The sequence below is a fragment of the Taeniopygia guttata genome, chromosome 3 (genome assembly GCF_048771995.1).
Source record: "Taeniopygia guttata chromosome 3, bTaeGut7.mat, whole genome shotgun sequence".
Lineage (NCBI taxonomy): Eukaryota > Metazoa > Chordata > Aves > Passeriformes > Estrildidae > Taeniopygia > Taeniopygia guttata.
The window spans coordinates 82,416,998-82,439,549 of record NC_133027.1 but is presented as its reverse complement, the minus strand read 5'-3'; the positions used below and the strand labels follow the sequence as shown (position 1 = coordinate 82,439,549).

The following is a 22,552-nucleotide window of genomic DNA, read 5'->3' as shown; positions in this document are numbered from 1 at the left end:
GAATTTCCCTTGAGGGAGTGGTCTTGAAATAAACTAGCCTTAGAGGCCTTTAATGCAATTGCATTCTAGCCCCTTCAGGGAAAGACCTCCACTGAAAACCAGAGGAAAAGTAGCAAGGGTGCAACCTTCTGGGCTTGGAAAAGCCTTCTGGGAATAGTAGAGAGTAGGTAGGGTTGTCTTCATGTAGAGGGCACCACTCTTGTATCTCATAAGAATACAAGTGTCGATGAGGAAAAGGGCCAAGGACCTGAATCAACAGCTCCACAAGGATATTTCCACTTTATTTTACATTGTGTATGTCAGACTAAGTCTCAAACAAGGAGTTACTGATTCTTCCATGAGTAAAAAATCCCTCTGTAATCTCAAAGGGAAGCCTTGGAGGGGAGCAGCATCCCACCAACCAGGCTTGCGTAACTCTAAACAGCAGGTCACATCTTCCCTATTAAAGGAAAGGCCACAGTGCCCCGCTCGCTCCAGTCCATCCCTGAGGACACACAACTGCTGCCTGCAGGCAGGAATAAGCCCCTCCCTCACCTCAGCAGGTCCTCGCCCTGCAGGGACGGGGCTGGTGTCTGAGGTGAGGAAAGCCAGGCACCCAGCTGATGGGCTGCCTGGGCTGATCCCAGGAGGGAGATCACTGCTGCCTTCTGTGCAGGAGGTGCTGGAACAAGGAGCCATCTTTCTGGCTTAGGCGGGCAGGTGAATCCAGCTCTGCCACTCTCCCAGCTTGCATCACCAGCACGCGGTCCGAGTCCAGGATGGTGTTCAGCCTGTGGACAACAAATGCCAGGACACACATTGTTGGATCTGAGGAGAAGCTCTGGATACTGCTTCCCCTGCTGTTAAGGGCGGCCCAAGACATGCCCAGCATTAGGAGCTGTGGAGACTCTCCCTCTGCGCTCAAGGTCACAGTGCAGTGCAGCTCCCCAAAGAGCCTCTGCTTGCTGCTGAAATGCAGCACCTCTTAGGAGAGCAGTGATGCCTTCCAGTTGCTGGGCATGGCAAGGCACCAGGAGCACAGAGGGAAGTTCTGTTGGGAGAAGCTCAGGGCATGCCTTATTCTGGGGTTACACAAAATGTCTCCATCCCCACAGAGGTTAGTGAGTTGCTTTATTTGCCCCAACATTTCCTCACTTGCCACCTCCAAGGGCAGTAGAAATTGTATATCACCTGTTATTCCCCTGCAGTCCAGCATCTTTGCTTATGCTACCAACACCACTGGATTTGTACTTGCCAGACAGCCAACCACAGGACCCACTGCACACATATGTGCCCAGGTCTACCCAGACCACCAGCAGAGCAGCAACCTCTGGCTCTGGATAGGGAAGACAGGGCAGCAGGAATGTTTTTGCACAGTCGTGCCCCATTTAGTGTGAAACTACAGCCCTACAAATCTGCAAATCATAAGGCAGACACTACACAGGATTTGAACAGGTAAAAGGCATTATGGAGTTCAAGATTCTGCTCTGGTTACACATTCATCTCCAAGAGAGTGCAGGCTGCAGCACTGGAAGTGACTTGGAGGGGCAAGAGACAAGTACAGAGTCATCTCCCATCCTGGATTTTACCCAAAGCTGAATGGCATGGAAAAACCATGGATACAAAACAACCCCATCATCACCTCTCTCTCCTTACTGCTCTCCCCCATTGCTCTTTATCCCAGTGGAAAATGGGCTGGGGCCATCTTCAGCTCAGTCTTGCTGCTTTGCCTTCTGCCACTCCTTCCTCTGCTGTTTCTCATTTTTAATTACTCTCCCATTAAAGGCGGCCTCCCCACACCCAACCCAAATACGCATCTCAGCCCACAGTACTCTTGCACTTCTACTCTATTTATGGCTAACATCCCTAGTGTAGGAACCACATTCCCTTCACACCCCTCCTGCCTCCCTCCTACATAATGTATTTAACAAGACCCACTTGATTCACTTGCCAGGCCCAGCCCACCCTGCCTGTCATCCATCACTCCCACTCCTGTGCAGCAGGACACCAGCCCCTGCCACCTGCTCATTTGATTTTTATTTTTGTGGTAACCTCTGTGCTTTGAAAACACTTTCCATACAATTGCATAACCCTCCTCCAAATGCTCCTCCACTTGGCAAGAGTAAGAGCAGAGAACACCAGCTAATGCTGATCCATCCCTTCTCTGCAGTATTCATGTTTTGCCCTCCTCCCTCTGACTGCAACCATCCACCGATTGTACTCTCAATCTCTCAGATGGGAGGCAATCACTGTTGTCCTCTCCTGCCTGGGCAGTGTCTATCTCACTGGCATAAGGTACAGGCTGAAACTAAAACTCAGGATTTTGGAAGACAGAGCTAACCAGGAGCTGGCTGCAGCCCTTTGCTGCCGGCTGTCCTGCACTGCCCTCTACTGAGCCAAGGACACCTGCTCCTCCACTGTCTCCACATTGCCCCTTTCCATAGGATAGTTCTCCATTACTCCTCGCCCTGTGTGGCAGAACCACAAGGAACGTACCTGCCCTACCAATGCCAGCAGGCAGTGCCCAGGAAGAGAAATCTGTGATATGATGTGACATTTTGCCCTTTGCTGACACCAACTTCTGGGTACAACATTTTCCCCTTTTCACATCCAGTTGTTCCCAGTATCCAGCAGAAAAGGCAAAAGGCAAGGTCCAGCTTTGGCACTTGAAAAACCTTATCACAGAGACCTCCTGCTCAGCTTGAGGCCCAGGCATGGCATGTGCAGCCACCTCTCCCTGTGAGTGGTAGGATGACTTTAGGCACAGAGGTTCTTCCATACCTGTGAGCAATTGTCAAAACAGTTTTGTCAGCGAAGCGCTGGTGGATGGTCTGCTGCAGCAGCTGGTCTGTCTTCTGATCCACACTGGCTGTGGCCTCATCGATGCACAGCACCTGCCAGGGACGGAGAGTGAAGGGAGCTCCCAAACACCACAGCAGACATCCCACTCCCTGGCTAGACATAGCCTGAGAAGTTAGGACAGGATATCTGTTCCCATTACACCTCCAACTCTGCAGCGCTCTCCTCTGCTGTTCCCAGCAGCCACCAGCAGGTCACCCTCCCCCTTGCTCCGACAGAGGCAGTGCACTCACCTTGGCCTGTGTCAGGAGGGCTCTGGCCAGACACACCAGCTGCCTCTGTCCCACAGACAGACTCTTTCCTCTCTCTCCCAGCTCACTGTCCAGTCCACCTGCAGGGATCAAAATCAGCAGTCACCTGCATCATCTGCACAGGGCCCCAAACAGCTCCACCAGTCCAAGGTTTTCCCAGAAGCATACAAAATCCCAATTCTGCTCAGGCCCAGGCCTTAGGAACTAGAGCCTTTACACTTAGACACAAGCAACATGTGGCACAGTTCCCTTGCCTGGCTTATCTCTCAGCTACTCCTCTAACACCACTGAGGCCTGGTCTCACCAGGGAACTTCTGCCACCCAATCCATCACCTGCCAGTCCATTTACCTCCAAATGTCAGGTAATGCCACCAGGTCCCACTGACCTGTTCCCACACTGGTTCTAACCTTGCCTAACCCATTCCCTACTGCATCCACCGCAGTTCCCTGCCCAAGCTAAGGCCTTCCCTCCTCTTGCAGAACCCACACTCATCAGCTGCTTCTCACTGGTTTCCAACTCACCCATCTGAGTAACAACATCCCACAAGTGGCACTGCTCCAGCACCTCGCGGAGCTCAGCATCTGCCCGTTTTCCCTGGGGGTCCAGGTTTTCTCTGATTGAGCCACTGAACAAAAATGGATCCTGCGGGATGATGGCCAGCCTAGATCTGCAAGCAAACAAAAGCTGAGGGCTCATGGGATGGGTTCTGCAGAAAAAAAAAGATCTGCTACTTCTTTTTTCATGGGGTATCTTAGTTTGCTACAAATCCTGGAGGTACAGAGACATGGGTCACATATTCAGCCTGGCTTCCTTAGCACAACTGTTGAGAAACAACAGAGAGACTCATAAAAAGCTGCCACAATCAGAAAAGAGGGTGCCACAACAGTGAGTCCTTTGCTTCTCACTCTTTACTTTGGCATCCAGCCACTGAGAGCTCTCAGCCATTGTCAGCCCCCCTTCACTCTGTTCAGCCGTACCTCAGCTCCTCCAAGCCCACCAGCTGGCTGTCAACACCATCGAGGAGAATCTGGCCTGATTTCATCTCCACCATACGGAAAAGGGCCAAGAAAAGGGTGGATTTCCCAGATCCTGTGCGACCCACAATCCCCAGCTTCTCTCCAGGGTAAACAGTGAAGCTCACGCCATCAAGTGCATTAGGCAAGCCTGCTCTGTATGCCAGGACCACTTGCTGGAACTCCACAAGCCCCTCACTTGGCCAGTCAGCAGAAACCTAAGACGGGTACACAGGTGAGAAAGGGTATGATAATGATTGATTGTCATCTTCAGCATCACCTCCCCACAGTCCAAGTCCCACCCTTCCCTTTAGATGGTTGCTTGCTTCTGAGCAGAACCAACACACAGCCCAGTCCCACCTCCAGCCCACTCCTAGGCTTGTTCTTCCATTACAGCTTGTATCTAGTACCCATTCTGCTTCCCTACTCCTTCCCATCACTCCAGCCTTCACCAGTTCCTGCCAGAGATTCATCCTCCCCAGGAGATATACTAGCAAAAGATGAATGATCAAGGTGGTTTCTGTGGTGAGGGCCCTCCACCTGTTCACTGGAACCCTGTGATCTCCCCAGGGGGCAAGTGCAGGGCAAAGGGTGAAAAGATGGGCTAGTACCTAAGAACACATTTGAGCTTTTACCTGAACCAGTTTATCCTGGGGCTCCATGGGGATGTCTGTGGTATACTCCTCTGTCCTCTCCACACTCACCATCAGCATCTCTGTGTGAGTGAAACTGGCTATGAGGCCTGAGAGCAGGTTTGTGACAGACAGGGCATATGAGAGTGCCAGGCCCACAAGTCCTATGAGGACAAAAGCACAAGCAAGAATGTCAGTGGCAGGGAAGGAGCTGACATCTTGGTGGGTAGACAAAAAAAAACAAAAACAAAAGGAAAAGTCAGGACTCTGAAGTCTGGGGTCATACTTGAAGTTGGGGACATACAGGAGCAGAGACAGGAGCTGAAGCACTACACTGTGGGTGACTTGCTAGGGACATGAAGCAGGAGCTCTGGATCTTGCCCCAGTGTAGGAAAATATTTAGCTCTGGGCTGGGAGTGGAGAAACCCTTGGGCACAGCCTAGGACATAGATCAATCCATGGCAGTCTACCTGGATTTCCCAGCTGCTTCTGGTGCTGGATGATGGCAATCCCTGCAATAGCAGTAACCACAGCAACCCCAATCATCTGCAGGCGGATGTCCAGCCACTCCATCACTGTGTTGCTGGCAAAGAGACAGCGCTGGTTCTGCTCCAGACGCAGCTGATTCTCCAGCTCAAACCTGTCAGGCACACAACAGAGGTTTGCACCACTCAAATTCCTCTCCCACTGCTCCAGACAAAGGGCATTCAAGGTAATAATGACACCCTATAACCAGCCCCACAAGAGGAAGGCCTTGGCCTATAAAGCCAAAGCTCCATCTCTCTGGGTGCTTGTGCTTCCTGCTCACCTCTTTGTTGCCTGCATGGCTCTGATAGTGCTCAGTCCCGACAGGGTCTCTGAGAAGTGGGTGTAAATGGGAGACAGAGTGACACTGCAGAGGCGCTTGAGCTCCCGGGATGTGAATCGGTAATAGCGCTGAATGAAGAAGTAGACTACGGCCAGAGGGAGCAAGACCAGACCAATCCAAGGGAGGCCATAGGTCATTATCACCAGCATGCCCAAGAGCCCATAGATGTTGGCTAGGAAGATGTTGAGGATAAATGGCAGGCTGTCATCCACACAGTACAGGTCTGAGGAGAAGCGGTTCAGTATCCGGCCTGTTGGTGTGGTGTCAAAGAAGGTGACTGTGGCCTGTAAGGGAATCAGACAGTGAGAGCCAGTCAGCTGTGGTGAGATCCAACCACAGCGTGAACAGAACAGTGTGCAGGAGAGCAGCACTAAGGGGAGGAGATAAGGCCACAAGGAGGTGGCCACCACAACCCACTTCCTCACCTCAGCCTCCAAAGCCAGCATCCACTAGTGGCCAAACAACTCACGATGGTAGAAGGAAGCTCTCCTTCTGTATCAAACAGCTGACAGCTACTGAGAAAGCAGGCACTCAGACACCAGGATGGCCCAACAGTAGCCTGGCACATCTAGCCTCTAATCTGAATTTACAATCCCCTAATCCTAACTCTAGCCTGAGGACCCAAGGAAGCCAAAAACCCGAAGTTAACTGACACATGCCAGCATCAGCCCTAGATCTTGCTTAATAACTCCTTCCAATCTCATCTAAACCTGAACTCACCATTCTGTAAAAGCTACTTTTACTTGACTGGCTATACATCTAAGGCTAATGAGTGAACAGATGCAGGTGGGAGCCATGAATCATCCTTCCATGGAATGAACAGGACACATTTTGAACTCCAGTTTATTGGCCCTTTGCGCTGGCTGTGGTGCAGCCCTTTTTGAATACAGTCCTACCAGCCAATACCAACAGAAACCGTAATCTATCTCCCACACCTGTACTCCTAGCTATGAGAAGAATGGCAGCTTGCAGGAGCCTCAGCCTGCTCTGGACTTTGTGCCCATTACCTTTAGAACCCTTTGGAGCAGTTGGTCGTGAATGACAGCGGCAGCACGGAGAGCACCATAAGCAAAGAGGAATGCCCGAATAATGGTGAAGAGGGAATTGGCCCCTGCAATGCTCCCATAAACTATCAGGTAGAAATTCACATCCACTGAGCCATTGGGAGGGGCTGGGGTCTTGTCCAGACCTTGAATGGGGGAGCTGGAAAAAAAGGAGGAAGATTATGAATCTGCCAACATCCTCCTGACAGTAAACTCACGGACAGGGCATGAGAACCCAAGAACATACTCCAAGGGAAATCAGGATACTTTAGCCTGAGACTCCTGTTACACCCCTTTGGCATGTTGGGACAAATACTCTGATTACTAGGGGTCTTCCATCAGCCCCAGACAGAAGCCTTTTTGGCACGTCATGGGGTCAGGGATTTTGATTCTTTGTCAAAGCAGCCACACACATTCCCCTGAAGTGAAATGGTCAGTTTATCTATCCCTGCTCTCCAAGATCTTCACAGGAAATGCACTTAAGGACATTTCCCGCTTCCTTTGGCACCTCTGGACCATATTCACTTACACAAGCCCAGCAGTGGAGAAGAGAAGCAGCTCTGGAGAAGGCAGGGAAGCTGAGCAGGCCATCTCAGAGGTATTTGCTGTCTGGGATATGCTGGACATCCAGTATGACAACCACCAATCTGAGATATTTCTGGATGCTACAGAGAAAGACAGACTATGTAAAGAGAAATTCTACCTCTGAATCAGCAAACATGAAGCAGACAAGCTGAAGGGGAAGCTGCTGGACAACTTTTGCATACTCTTGCTGCACAGTATAGTCTTCCCCTGTTAGTGGTAGAGCTGGAGCAAGTGAACAGCCTTGAGCTGCAGCAGCGACACAGCACTGCTACAGAAGTACAGTAATGCAAATGCAGCAGCGAGATGCCAGGTACAGTTCCCACATGTGCCTCCCCCTCCCGGCTCTTTGAGCTACTTTAATTTGGGGAACAGAAAAGCGGTCTTCCTGCTACAGGGAGAGTGTTTAAAGCTCTGGCATCTTTCCTTCCGGACTCCATGCAACCAGGGAATGAGACAAGAGGAGAGGAGTGTCTAAAGAGAGATGTGCTGCTGGGTCACTGCCTCACCTTGCATCAGGAACAGTGAGAAGAGGATTGATATTGCCAAGCAGCTGCCCATTGCCATCCAATAGGCCTTGTACACCTGAAAAGCCACTGCCCCTTCTTTCTTCTCTTCCTCCTTGTGGATGAGATTATTGTTTTGGGTTGGTTCTTCTGCCTCTGTCTTTACGGCCTCTTCCTGTCCCTGTTCAATAGGGGCTGTGGGTATGGGTGCAAAAGCAAAGGTCAGTGAAGTGTTAAATTCTTCCTGCAGCTGTTCCTAAATGTGAACAGAGCAAGTCTAAACTATGAGTGACACTTTTTCCCTTCCTCTCTACTCTTTCAAGACAGGTGCACTAACCCTGGCAGTTCTTTGTGGAACAACAGCTTCAAATACTGCTCCAGACCAAGACCCAATGATATGTGGGCCTCCTGTCCTTCTGTGTATACACCACCCACATATCAGCACTGCCACAGCAGAACAAGATGGTGGGAGTTCTGCTGTAAAGCCAGCAGCCATCAGGTACAGGTTCTGTCCGGACGGTCAGCTGTGCTGACCCAGCTACCCCTTAAGCTCATCAGGAACAGACCTTTATCCTTATGCCCCTTGTCTGTATCCTTGAACTTGGGGAAGGCTTCAACAAGTGGCAGGATATCAGCTGGTGTGCCTGCAAAGAGAGACATACAAATTCTTCAGCATCTGTGAGGAGCAGGTGACAACTTTTCACCTTCTCACTTCCTCTTGCTGTGAAATGACCCAGTTTTGTTCTCTCATAACACTCCCTATATTACACAGCAACTGCACCCTTGAAGGCTCCACTCCATTCAACCTGTTACATCCTTCTGCCTCATCAGCTCCCCACATCTAGGGCTGTCCTGTTTTATCTGTATATCTGCACATTCTCTTCCACCCCATCTTTGCCCACATGCAGTGTTCTCAGTGTCCTCTTTCATCACAGGGTTCCCCACTAGTTAATCCTAATCCCCTCAAGCCATTCCAAGACACAGGCACAAGTGAATCCCTGAGAAGACAGTGTACCTGTCTTAACTATCCTGCCATTGTCCATCAGCAACAAGGCATCGGCCTTCTCCAAAAACTCTGTCCTGTGAGTGCAAAGGACCCTGGTCTTATGTTTGAGAACTCCGAAAATGCATTTCCTCATAATATGGTTGGCTACATCTGCATCAACAGCAGCCAGGGGATCATCAAGGAGGTAAAGTTCTTTCTCCTGGGAGGGGGACAAAAGAAAAAAGGATGCAGCTGCTGCCCCTGCTGGCAGTGCTGTAGAGAAAAGTCCAAGGGCAGCAACTTTAGGCTAGCACAATGTGCTTTAAAGACATGCTACCAGAACTGTACAGCCCAGTGCTTCCAGCCTTGTTATATTTGACTCAGTATGATCTGCCATACAGTAACTCCTTTGTTATTTACCTGGTAAATTGCTCTGGCAAGGGCTATTCGAGCCTTCTGTCCCCCACTGAGTGTCACACCATTTTCACCCACCTCTGTCTGGTCACTTGCAGGTAAAATCTGAAATATTCAAGAAAATAATTTAGAAAGGGACAACAAACTGCTGGGGTTCCCAAAACCAGGACACAGGGGCCCCTCTCCAGTCTCTGGCAGTAATTTTGAAGGCTGACACCTTACCAACAATTAAACAATGCAACAGTCTATACACTGGTTCTACAGACAACCAGTGAGCTTTATTTATGCAATGAAAATCTCTTACACTCCAGAAGGGTGGTCACATCTGAACTACCCATTGAGAGCAACTTCTGGTTCAAGGTAATTGCACACAGTAATTTTCTGTGAGAACAAGAGCTGTGCCTGCATCAAAATTATGTCAGGGTCCTTCCAAACAGTGTAGCAGTAAAACTACCAAATTTCAGTACCTGGAAATAAGTTTCCTCTCAGTTTGGCAGCATAGGTGTATTCTACAAAATCTCAAATAAAAATTTTGCCTTTACAGAGTACTCATAGCTCCGGCCAAAATAAACAGGAGCTGCTAAAGCTTGGCACTTCAGAAAATCAGGCATCAGCCACCAGCTTATAAACTGGGAGAAGGCTAGATTCCTACCATATATATACAGCCAGGTTTACTGGCTAATACAGTCATAACTTCAAATTTAGAATATACGTCAGGAGCACTGACTTAGCCCTTCAAAACTGCAAAGAAGTTGCTTCTGATCCTGCCGCCAAAAAAGCATCAGCTGCTGATAGGTTCTGCCTGAAAAACCCAACAGTCATCAGCTTTGCAAGAACAACTCCTTTCCCCAGCATGAAGAGCTTTTGGCTCAGCAGCAGAAGAAACAACCCAAAGTGCTACAAGTGACTTCTAACCCTAAAGAAATATGGGCACACTAGGAATGGTGTGGGTTTGGTAATCGGAGCAACACTGTGTGATGGGACCTTGGAACAGCAGTCTGCACACTGAAACAATAAACACTGATCCCAGTGAGGCTCAGGATGGATGCAAAAGCCTGCCAAGAAGGCCCAGGCAGGTTTCCAGCCTAGGCACTCACATTTAGGTCCTCGGAGAGGGCACAGGCCTCCAGCACCTCCTTGTACAGTCTGGCATCATATTCCCGCCCAAAAAGGATGTTTTTGCGGACAGTGGTAAACTGTATCCAAGGCTCCTGTGTGGCCACACCAAATCCTTGCTCCAGGTCACAAACATACACTCGTCCACCTTGTCTGCAAGCACAACAGAAGTGGGTATTAAAGGGGAACAAAGTAAAACTGCTGGCAGATAAAAATTACCTACAAGATGGGATAGCACTGGACAAATCCCACCTGCCATAGCACAGAGGGACCAGGCAGAGAAAAGTCTTTAGGCTACTTACTTAATGAGCTCTCCAGTGATGGCTGCAAGCAGAGAGCTTTTGCCAGAGCCAACCTTCCCAACAACCCCCAGGAACATTCCCTGCAAAGGGAAATAAAAAGAAGCAACCTGATGTGCTAATACAGGGTAGCTTGTCCAGATTTCTTCAGCCTCATGTAGCCTGTAAGGAAGCTGACTGCTAGGACCATCTCATGTTCAGCAGTGTGTAGCCGGGTACAGTTGTCAGGTAAACCGGACTCCTGATATGACAGGACACAGATTTGCAAGGAATGTTAACTCTAGAGCCTTGCTCTGTTCCCTGTCTAGTTGTCTCCAGCAGCAATAGTAGAATAGTAAGCCATGGGTGTTCTCTAGCACCTTTCAGCTCTGAGATGCAATATGTGTCCTGTGCCTCTTGACCAAGAGAAGATTTTGATCCATAGCTCCTAGACTGAGGAAAACATGCCACCTCTGCTCCACTATTTCTAGTTTCCAGAATTTTTTCTGTAGTGCCAGTTTGCTATATTACCTCCCATGTCCTTGCTTACCTTTCTCACTGACAGGTTCTCGATATGTAGTTGCAGAGTGCCTGTGGATGAGGGCTGCCTGGTGCTTTCCTCCTCTACTGGCACCCATGAGAAGGTTGCACATTGCATCTCCATGGCAGTAGCAGTATCTGAAGGGCTAGCTACAAGTGAAAAGCCAAACAACAAAGCACTGCTATGAGAAGACCAGAAAATTAAAGGCACCTGGCATCACAAATATCATCAGTTTTGTTCCCAAATGCAGAGACCATGGATGAAGCACTGCATGATGCCTCTGACCCAACCACAGAATGAGACTCTTGCCTATTGACTTGCCCTTAAACTTATACATCCCTCCTTTCAACCCTTCTGTCTCCAGCTCACATGGCTGCCAGGGAGACACTGTAAGGATATAACCTGGTTTTATTATTGCTGAAGGTAAAAGAATGGCAGGGAGCTGGCCAAAGGCAATGAAAGAAGGAAAGGGAGGTAATATGGCTCAGGAGAGGGGCCTTTCTGCCACATGAAGCCAAGTTTGTTGATGGCTTCAGCGTCAGAAGAGCTCTGTCCTCTGACAGAGCTGCCTGTTCTACTGGGATATTAATAGCTCTGCTGGGACAAGCAGCAGCTTATGGTTGGTAAAGTGGAATGTTATAGCCTTGTCTCCTGCTTTCCACAGAAATTAAGCGAAGTGTATCCACTCCGCCTCTACCCAGCTGAACATCCTGAATCACAGGGTGACAGCCAGCTGCCCTTCAGCACTGGCCCAGGGCCTCGCACATCAGCTCTCTGCTCTGAATGTCTGCTGACCAGAGTCTCAGGCCTGGCAGATTCCTTAACCATTACCTAGGGCATAATAAGCTTCCAGGTCCTGGTCTACGAGTTCAAAGAATTGCTGGATTCGATCCAGGGAAACTTTGGCCTCCAAGATCGCATTCAACACCCATGGGAATCCATTGAGGGGTAGAATAAGCATCCCAACAAGGGCCAATGCTGTGAACACCTGCATGGGTAAGCAAACAGCCATCAGCTGGAGCCCGTACCTCTCCCGTATCCTCCAAACAGCTTCACCAGTCAGAGCCTGAAGAGCTGTGGAGAGACATGGATTCATTTCCCAGAGAAGATGCCTCAGGATTGAAGTTCCACTGTAGACGGTGTTCTGTACAAGACAAGTTTGGAGCTCTCCCTACTACCTACTCACCTTTGTGGCAGTGAGCTGGTGACCCAACAGGACATAGGTGACAAAGATGGTAATGGAGACAACAACAGGGAGTGCTGCCCACATGTACACGCACAAAGCATCCAGATATCTGACAGCCCGTAACTTCTGCAGCTCTTTAGCCCGGCAGGATTTTATCCTGGTGCTGAAGTGCTTCTCCCAGGTGTAAAACTTGATCACACGAATGCCACACAGGAACTCTGTCATTAGCTGCAGGCAACGAGGAAAAGAACATCAAGCAAACAGTGCCCAGGCAGCCTGGGCTGTGCCTGGGTGTGCAGCTGTCTCCTGCTAAGGGTCAGGCTAGAGATGTCAGGAACCATTTATTGCTAACAAAGGCATAAACTTAATTGACAGCTACTGGAATCTTTGTGCTCATCCATCCCACCAGCTTCTTCAGCTACCCATGCTGCGTATGACCAAGGAAAAGGCATAGTATTACACTACTTTCCAAGTGAAAGATGAACAACACAAGTGAAGGGATGTGTGGAATTGCTAGCTCCAGCCTGGATACTATTTACTTGTGTTGACTTGACAGTGCCTTGAGATAACATCTGAATCTCAGGCCTGGTCCTGCCCTGACACAGCTAGTCTGTATCCAGAGCCTGACTGGTTGATTTCCAGAACTCTGGTGCTCCTGCACAATGCAGTCCTGTCATTTCTGCTCTCAGGTCAGCATATGTAGAGCAAGCTGACTGCCCAACATTAAAGAAAACTAACAAGAGCGACTTTATTCAGCAAACCAGTCTTACAGCAGTTGGAGAAAGTTCAACATAATCAGATACAACTCTGTAAGATGGAAAATAAGTTGGGAAAATAAGTATTTTTAAAGCTGCCAACAGTTTTGACAGGCAGTTGACCTATGTTTCATGCTCCCAAAGCATGAGTGAAACTGCTGTCCCCTCAAATTAAGAGATACAATGCTAAAAGGTGGGAATCAAATGTCTGACATGTGCAGAGGAGAGATGGCACTCCCAATAGGGTAAAAGCAGTGGAAAAGGTGACTGAGAGTGCCAAGCCTAGAGCCATATAAAATTACATCCATGATCATTGCCTTTGTCCAGACTGAAAGCCACTTCATCATTGATGGCATCACTGGAGCAATAGGATGGATGCATATCCAGAGGAAGCCATTGGGAGTCTTACTTTTACTATACACAGAAAAGAAACTTGCAAGGGAACCTAAATTAGCCCAGGGGACAAGACAAGCATTAAAGGGTCATGATCTTATGGGTGGTGAAACTACATCACCCTGAAACACTTTTGACCAAAGTGTGTGTATGTATCCCTTCTGGCATTTTTCTCAATAGCTGTGATTCAATTAATCTGCCTTGGACTACGTTTAGTGGACAAGAAGCCAGTGTTCTGGGACAAACGGAAAAAATACAAACGCAGAGAGACACCACTGCCCCTCACCTTGACTCGTGTGTCCTTGTGTTTCAGCATCTTCTTGTTGTTCTCCATGATGCGGTTAGCTATGATCTTGTTGATGGGCACAAGCATCAGTGCCAGGGCCACGCCTCCCAGAAAGGCTACCCCGACTTGCTGGTAGAGGAGATAGAGGGTAATGGCAAACTGGACAGGCAGGCTCCACAACTCGTGGAAGCTGTGGCAGAAGTTGATCAACCTATTGGTGTCTGTGCTCATGAAGTTGACAATTTCCCCCACGGTGAAGCGGGCAAGGCTGGCGCTGCTGACACGCAGAGCCTTGCGGTAAATGGCGGAGATGACGGCAGCCCTCACCATCAGCGCCATCTTGTTCATCTCGTACCTGAACTGGCTCCGCAAGAGAGCGCCCAGGAAGGAGCCAGCAAAGAGCCCAAGGGCATACAGAATCCCATGGCTCAGGGGCTCCTGACGCGACTCCATGAAGTTCACTAGCAAGTTCAGAAGCAGAGGACCTGAAAAATCCAGCAGATTGCCAGCCAGCTTGAGAAGTCCAAGGGTGTAGAAACGAAGCCCAAAGGCCGCATGAAGGACTGACAAGAAGCACACAGCTTCCTGGGCGTGGTGTGGGCTGTCTGGAGCATCACTACTCCCATCACCTCCAGCAATTATTGGGCTGGTAAGAGAGACTGTCTCCTCATCTGCTTGCTGAAGAGCTGCCTTCTTCTGCCAGCAAAAGTAGAACCAGTCACAGACCCTGGCAGCCTGGAGCTGGTGAGGAAGCACATAGACGTCCTGTGGCTGATTCAGCTTCTGCTGGTAGCCACGCTTCATAAGGGGGTTCATCCAGATGTAAAATAAGCGTGAGAGCCAGCTCTCACCATCTTCTGCCACTCTCTGCAGGTCAGGCACTGGGATCTCTGGCTCTGAGATGGGCTGGTCTTGTTGCCAGGAGTAATTGATGGAGAGGGAGTCTTGCCTGCCAGCAGTGGGGAAGAGGTAGCTGACCACATAGGCAAGCAGAGAGACCAGCTGCAGACAGAGAATGGCGAACCTGGTGGAGGCACCAGGGTGGGCAGGGGACCAAGCTGTCCCACTCTGGCAGTACCACACCAACGTGATGATGAAGGAAGGTAGAGGTGAGAGGGTGAGGAGAGCCAGGGCTGCAGGGCCCCTGGTAAATCCGTGAATGGACCTGCAGAGCATGAAAAGAGCGAAGCCATGCACCAGCCATGTCACGGCAGCAGTGCCATTGGCCAGCACTTCCAGGTACACAGGGCCCAGCTCCTGCTGGGAAATGGTGGCTGGGATGGTGTCAGCAAGGAACAAGCCAGCAAGTAAGAAGGAGATAGCGATTCTCCATCCCCAGCTTGGCCTGCAAGGCACACCAGAGCCAGACCTTGAGGAGGAAAGAGCAGTGAAATAAATTACAGTTGGAATTCCACTACCTCTCAGTTAGTACTGTCCTTTCTTCCTCTCCTCTTCCCCATGTTTATAAACCCACTCCTACTTAACCTTCTGGATACACCTCCCTAGATCTGTAACATTTTCTGATTGTAGGCATTGCTAAACTACGTCAGGTCAATATAGCCCACTCTTTGGTCAACACCAGAGATTTTGATGCTACCAAAGAATAGCATTTCTTTACAGAAATTTGTTTGCAAACAATGATATTCTGTGGTCAAATCAGATTCTAATCCTTGAGGATTAACAGCAAGAAAAAGTATATTTAATCTCTTTAACACAAATTTTGGATGATGAAATTCTCAGTCACATCTCTGATCCTTGATTTCCTTGTCTGCTGGATATTTTTTCTCGAAACATCATTTTTATCACTGAATTTCAGTGATGCTGTGCTTGTAAAGTCTATAATCTATTGCCCATCAAAATACTTCATTATCACTGGATTCTTTGTGGCTTTCAGTATCAGTGAATGTTGTCATGTTTAGGAATTTCAGAAGAGGGTAAACAGAAAAACAATTTTGCATTTCTCTAAACTTCTTATTGCCTTATATACATCTTCTATGCCAACTTGGATTTATATCCCCTACCAGAATACTCCCAATTTCCCCAGTCCTCATTCACTGAAAAAGTTTTTAATTACTTTCTGTGACTTTATGCCCACAATCCCCTCTATTCTTTCTCCATTCCTTTCTGTACACTGAATTAAAACGGATTCTGACAAATATAATAGCATTATACTATTGTATCCTTCCCTAATTACATATACAGCACATGACAGGGAAATACAACTTCCAGGCTTTCCACCCCACCTCCAGTCCAGCATAGTAATAAGGAGCCAGATAAGTCAGTTGTCATACCTTGGAGTGCCAAGGAAGCCGGCACTGACCACTGCAAGGATCACATGAGGAATCACACTTAGTGTCAGCTGGTTAAAGCAATGGCCAATGCTGCCACGAACCCACACAGGGAGTGGATCTTCTGGGCTGGTCCCACACAAACTAGCCAGAATGTTCTCCATCCTTTGCTAGTAATTCAGTGTGAAAGACAGGATGTCCTAGGGTAAAAAAAAAAGTAGCATGAGGTAAAAAACATAAGAACTACAGCCCCAGTCCAAGATGGAGTGATGAGTAATTAACATAAAGCTAGAAGAAAGTTCCTGGGTCATAGTCCAGCCCTGGCTATTGTTCACTCACGATCATATAATTGACTTCATAAAATGATCAAGCTCCAGCTGAAAATAAATTATCTTGTTTATTCCTCTAAGTCACCGCGGGACTGCAATGCCCTGTGAAATTTGACGCTTTCTTATTTCCACGTTGGTTTTGTTTTTGTTTTTGGGTTTTTTTTTTCCCCATGGTGAGTTTATCCTTTGTAAATAGTATAAAGAAATATTTTCCTGTCTATGGATTGGTATGAAAAATATTCTGAGCTGCTTAAACAATAACCTACTCATTGTATTTCCATGTTCACAACACTTCCCACCAAGGTATTCCTTAAGGCAGCGTGTAACATGAAACATCCCCCAGTCGGCAGGGGAGGATGCCGGTGCCCACCTTGAGAAGCAGGCGATACCCGTAATGTACACACGACTGGCCAACCAGCCCCTCTGTGTGCCGCCCCGCGGACTGAAGCACACCTGGCACGGCCTCGGCTTTACAAGGATTTCTGCTCGCCCCAGCCCGTCCCCTCTCCAGCCCGAGGCCGGCTGAGCGCCCCCGGCAGGGCGCCGCACCGAGTTCGGCACGCAGAGGGGGCACACAGCGGCACGGCAGCACCCCTGCACGGCGGTCCCGGTACGGGTCCGGGCTGGCGCCAGCCCGAGGCGATCCCAGCCGGGCGGGGCAGGCCCCGCTGTCCCCGCCGCCCCGCCCCGGTACCGCGGCTGCCCCGCGGCGCGGGCCCCGCGCGCCCCCGGCGGCCCGGAGGACGCGCCGCAGCCCCGGCAGCATCCCGGCCGGAGCAGCAGGCCGAGCTGAGAGGCAACAGCGAGCCAATGCAGCACGCACGGCCCGCTCAGACTTCAACCTTCCGGTTAAAAAATATAAATTACCCAAACTAAAAGCTAGGCTCCAGCCATGAACAAGGGTGATTTTCTCCAAAATTCCTCTAGTTCTGTCCTGGTGATCATATCCCTCCGTTCCTTCTATGATTTCTGGCTCACAGCATCTGAACAGTTTGCAAGCTGACAGACACCGGATGCACATTACAGACTTGCAGCGTCACCGTTGTCAACCAGCACAGGAATATTTATGGACCACTGTGTTATCCAAACATCAGCAGGTATAACCCAAGCGGTGCTTTTACAGGTATAAATGTACTTTTACAGGTACAGCATTCTTTGGTTGTAGACATTACTACAAGATTAAAATAACATTACTATAAGAGCACCTTGCCAATAACACATCAGTCTACTCACAACGGCAGAGGTCTCCTGGCACAGTGAGAGATGTTACCCTAACACAACCATTTGAATAACACAGGGTAAAGGAATCCTCTCTGTTTCACCCATGTTGTGTTCAGGTCTGGAGCATGAACACACATGTAAGCAGCACCCCCAAATGTGACACTCATTCCTTACTGTAAGAGTATGTTGCATTGGTGTGGGGGGAGTAAATGTGCAACTTTCCAGATGAGAGAAAACAAACTGGAGAGGACATCCAGCTCCATCTGCTCTGGACTATTACACAGTAACAGGAGAGTGCTGTGAATGTCACCACACGCTACTGGTGATTTTTACAGCATATTATCTGAATGCTTCAACTGTCCCAAACCATTCCTTAGTACTCTCTTGCCAGGAAAAATAAGCATATAATCACCACAGGTAGGAAACTTTACTTTCAACATGCAGCTCACCAGAGATAAAAAAAGCATTCTCTGAGCTTGGAGGTGTTATCAGTGTAGTGCTGAGGAAGGAAAGTATCAGTGACATTCCTGAGACAACAGAGCAATGTGGTGAAGGGAGTGTGGAACAGCAGCTAAGACCAAGAGCTCAGTGGCCACACTACTCTCTAATCATAGCTTCCTTGAAAGGAGCAGGAGATTGCATTTTCTGTAAGTCTCTCTCTCTCCTTGTTTAATAATCTTTTTTCACATGCCTGACAGCAATATTTGTGTGTCAGAGTTGAAAGGTTGCCTTTATATGACCAAGCTACTCATGCTGCACACTGTATTTGGCCAGCTGAGTCTTTTCTCCCACAGGTCATCCAAAGGTTTCTAGACTAAACTTTCCTGAGGAGGCCTTGAGAGTAAGTTTTATGTCCTCTCTGCTCAGGGAAGCTTCCCTTCAATGGAAATGCTGCGAAAGCAGTACACTCTCAAAACAGCAAGTAGGGGTTGTGTGAGGTTGAAGCACTGAATTGCACACAAGTGAAGCTGATTTCCGATTTCGTGGTTCTGATGTTTTATTTATTTCCAAATAAGAACAAACAAACCCAAACAACTTAGAAATGCCCAAAACCAACCAAACAAATACCCTCAAAATACCCACAACCCCAACTGGACAAATACTTTCTTAGTGAGATACCAGAGAAGTTCTCATATATCAACAAAGGACAACCTTTCTCCACTGAACTAATCACTCTCAGAGCTTTTCCATTCAGCCACACTGTATTTTAGCTTTCTCTTTTTTCATGTGCTGCATTCTGCTTGCTCAACTCTCCTAACCTCTTCAGGTTCAAAACCATGAGCTTTATCACTTCAACTGAAAGATGGAGAACTTTCACATGCCACAGATTCCTTTTTGGTCCAGACAGCATTGCGTACATGCATATGGGAAAATAAACAAAAGGGTATTAAAAAAGGAACTCCAGGAAAATACCAATCCACCTAACTGATCTGAAATCACTTTGCCTGTTCTGAATAAATGCATTTAAATAGCATCACAGCAAGAATTTAAGCAGACATTCCTCCTTTTCCTGTTTCCTTTTGGCTATTTCTCCTGCTCCTGAATATTGCTGCCTACACCATCTACTGCTACATATTTGACAGATTTAAGATGTGCGGGCACGTGGAGTGCTGGCTCTATTGCATACAAAGTACCTTGCGCACTATAAATAATTATACACCTGGCAATTACAAAAAAATCACAGCATTCAAAATTAAAAAAAAAAACCCTCACCAATATCAGGTTTAATTTAATCCACCCCACAGACCATGCAGGCCAGATTTTATTTACTATTATCCAGAGTTTGTTAATGCTCTAGATTGATAAATCCCCAGTGAGGAAGCGCTCTTTGGCAAAGGGAGACTGCTCGTCCCCTTTTCTGATGAGTTTGTTTTGTAACAGACTACTTAATACCAATCCCAGGACTCAGGGAATCAGTGTAGGCTGCATGCCCATTCCACTTCCCAGCTATAAGTAAATATTGAGCTGAAACAGAAGCCAGCCTAGACAAGCCTTAAATTCAGAAATATCAACCTTGTAATTATAGATGTAAAATCTCTGAAAGCAATTGTCTGTTTGGATGTGTCTTCTGTGCTCCCAGCCAGGACTCTGCTATCAGCTGAACCATCCTCAAATTCCATGATGACACAACTGAGGAAGGTTTGGTTACTTGGCTCAGTCCAAAATTTTTCATGAACAGGCTGCTTTGCCTGGACCTGAAGGCACAAGATAGATACTGTGCCCTGTTTTCCAGTGAAAAGAAATAATGCCAAAGTTCAGAAGAGAGATGAGTATCTTCTACTGCATCTCCTTGTGAGACACCAATTCTGTCATTGAAACACAGAAACTGTTTTTGTTGTTACTCATAACCTAGCCATTCAACATTAGATGGTTGTCTCATGTCCCTGGATCTAGTCTTGACTCAGACAAGAAGGTAAAAAATTATAATTAAGGTATTACGTTTTTCTCTTCCACTGGTCTGCTTCTTAACCTAATGGTCCAATCTGAATTAACTTCAATTCTGATTTCTGTTTACTTGTTCATACAAAGCTACTCCTAACTTTTCTTACTCTGTTCCTCCTGAATGTCATTTGCTCCCCTTTGCTTATTTGGAGCATAATAAGAATTCAGAGATCTTATTACCCCAACATTGCCCTCAGCATCCAATTAGCTAAAGCCTCTCCAAGCGGCAGCTAATTGCAAGCTTAACTATGAGCCTTGGAATTCCAAAGAGGAGTTCAGGAGCTGAACTTCTACCAGAACAGACTGACTGGCATCTCTGTCATCCAGTGAGTGTCTGGATCACCAATTGCAGGGATGTTACCAAAACCTCTGCAAAGCAGGTAAGGATCTTGCCTGACTTTTTCAATCCCTGAGACAAACTGTAGTGCTTCCTCTTCCAAAGATGTGAAAAGTCCCAATTTGCTCTGCACCACTGGGCCCAGATTTCAGTACTGATTTTAAGAATAATTTAACTGGATCCCACTATGGATGCTCAGTCCCTTCAGAAACTTAGCTTCTAAGGCATCTGGTTAAAAGATGATACTACATCTAGCTGAAGATGAGTTTATAAACTGCAATTATAAATTGTAATTGTAAGACAATACTCAGTAAGATGACAGGGTGCTAGAAACTGCTAACGAGCACTAGTCAGACTCCAATAAATGGAATTTTTCTCTTAGGAACTCATTTAACATCACAACACACAGGGTGTTTGCTTTCTTTCCACCACTTCTTTCATTAGCAGATTTCTTACTGGTGTGCAGGTAAGACCCTTCAATGAACTTTCTCTTCAGTTTTTATTATCTAGATGCTTTCACCTTCCAAATGCCACTAAAATCTATGATCAGAAACCACTAGAATACCTCCTGTAGACCGCCTTTGGCTATAAGGCAAAAAAGTTAGAAAAAAATTATTTTCTGACATTTTGTAAAGTTTTTAGGTATTAGATGCACAACTATTATAGAAAACTGTATTTCAAAATATTTTGCAGTTTCTTGGGTTTGTGGCTTTTTACTTGTCCATTTTAAAACCAAACAATAGTTAAAAACCAACATAAAGAAAGCAACAGCATGGAAGAAATGTCAAAAACCAAACAAGTATTTTTTCTCACTCTTTTAAGCACATTCAGCTATTTTTATTTACTTCAGTTGTTGAAACAGAGCGCTTGACACAGACACCTGGCACTAAGGCATGAAAACATGTCCCTCCTTTGAATAAAATAACAGAATATATCTTGGTAACAGTATATTTCTTACAGTGATAAACAACTTGCATGTGATCTACCACAAAACACCAGAGGGGAAATTCCAAAATACACATCAGTTTTGTGGTTTTCTCAAAGTGTTCTGCTTCTCTGGGCATCACTGAGTTTGCTGCTTAGGGTAATTAATTGGAACAGGTCAAGCATCCATTGGCCCCACAGGAAGTACATTTGCAGTCTGCTGCACATCCTCAAAGATGAAATTCTTACAGTTGAATTAAGGTCAGTGATAAACACTGCAAGCCTTAGGACAGAAAGGTGAGGACAATGGTAACAGAAAATAAGTCTTTATATAGCTCATGCTTGTTTTGATGACTGAGTGCATTTTCTGAGCCTGGGTAGTGATGCACTCATTCAGAAAATCTTAAAGGGGGTCAGTTTTAATACAATTGTAGTAAGCCACTGCCAGCAGAAATATCAGACAGATCCCCATCCTGCTGCTCTTTGTTGCTACTGCTTATAAATAGTATGCTTCAAAATGGTACGTATGTTCAAGCAAATACATTCCCAAACACACAAGCAGAATTTCAGCCAAAAACCGACTGGCTCTTCAAATACAAGCCCTCACATGTCAGTCAGCTAAGAATAAATTACAAATCAAGATACAGAAGCTTGTGGATTTTGGAAAGTAAGCTGAAGAGTTTTATGAGAACCTTCATTTCTCTGCTTTCACTACTTTTAACCAGTACCCTATTTTAGTAAATGGAAAACCCGCTTCCTCTCTGTAGACAGTCCCCAGAACCAAGTAAGAGAAATATTTCAGCCGTCGCAGGAGAGTCGGAGCTGTCCCAGGTGCGGTCCCGCAGGCAGCGCGCTCGGTGGGCACTAGGCTCAGGTAGGAGAGAGAGGAGGCGGGAGCCATTTCCTACCCTGCCATGCCATGCCTGCCCCAGCAACCAAGAGCACGAAAATCCATTCAGGAGTTTGCTGAGCTGGAGGCTCAGCCCCGGCACTGCCTGATCCATCAGGCAAGGATCGCTTTCGAACGCACTTCTGCTTGAAGACAACACCACCTGTACCGACCAGCTCCGCAGCACAGCGCGCGTGCAGGGGAGGGGACAAAAACCAACCACAGCAAGCAAATAAGCAACCAAAAAAGATCCCGAACAACAACAACAAAAAAAACCCAACCAACCAACCAAAAAACACCACCACAGCCGCTGGGGGCCGAAGCGCGGAGGAAGGCAAAGAGGAGCGGCACAGCCAAACGCAGCAGCAGCAACAGCTCCCGCTTACCGGCGGCCGCCATTTTGTGCGGGCGTCCCCAGGCACCGCCTCCCCCCG

General features: G+C 47.6%; 1 protein-coding gene across 4 annotated transcripts; it reads right to left on the bottom strand.

Annotated features, from left to right (window-relative positions):
• Positions 1 to 260: 260 nt before the first annotated feature.
• Positions 261 to 22,551, bottom strand: ABCC10 (ATP binding cassette subfamily C member 10). 4 transcript variants are annotated; one of them, XM_030268521.4, is made up of 22 exons: positions 22,505 to 22,551; positions 15,980 to 16,176; positions 13,689 to 15,057; positions 12,255 to 12,482; positions 11,900 to 12,056; positions 11,078 to 11,217; positions 10,552 to 10,631; positions 10,231 to 10,402; positions 9,140 to 9,238; positions 8,750 to 8,939; positions 8,301 to 8,378; positions 7,738 to 7,929; positions 7,176 to 7,311; positions 6,611 to 6,806; positions 5,544 to 5,887; positions 5,206 to 5,375; positions 4,739 to 4,899; positions 4,068 to 4,321; positions 3,612 to 3,757; positions 3,072 to 3,169; positions 2,761 to 2,873; positions 261 to 770 (listed from the first exon to the last, which is right to left on the bottom strand). In XM_030268521.4, the coding sequence occupies exons 2-22, from the start codon at positions 16,138 to 16,140 to the stop codon at positions 635 to 637; spliced, it is 4,620 nt and encodes a 1,539-aa protein (XP_030124381.4). In that variant the 5' UTR covers positions 16,141 to 16,176; positions 22,505 to 22,551; the 3' UTR covers positions 261 to 634. The 4 variants fall into 4 exon arrangements, with proteins under 4 accessions (XP_030124381.4, XP_030124379.4, XP_030124380.4 ...); XM_030268519.4 differs by lacking the exon at positions 22,505 to 22,551 and adding an exon at positions 17,173 to 17,805; XM_030268520.4 differs by lacking the exon at positions 22,505 to 22,551 and adding an exon at positions 16,676 to 16,997.
• Between the last annotated feature and the right edge of the window lies 1 nt (position 22,552).

Coding starts and splice junctions, on each gene's coding strand:
- ABCC10 (XM_030268521.4), bottom strand. CDS start 16,140: ATGGAGAACATTCTGGCTAGTTTGTGTGGGACCAGCCCAGAAGATCCA. Junction 15,058..15,979: donor GGCTTCCTTGGCACTCCAAG/GTATGACAACTG, acceptor TTCCTCCTCAAG/GTCTGGCTCTGGTGTGCCTT. Junction 5,376..5,543: donor GCCATGCAGGCAACAAAGAG/GTGAGCAGGAAG, acceptor TGTGCCTGACAG/GTTTGAGCTGGAGAATCAGC.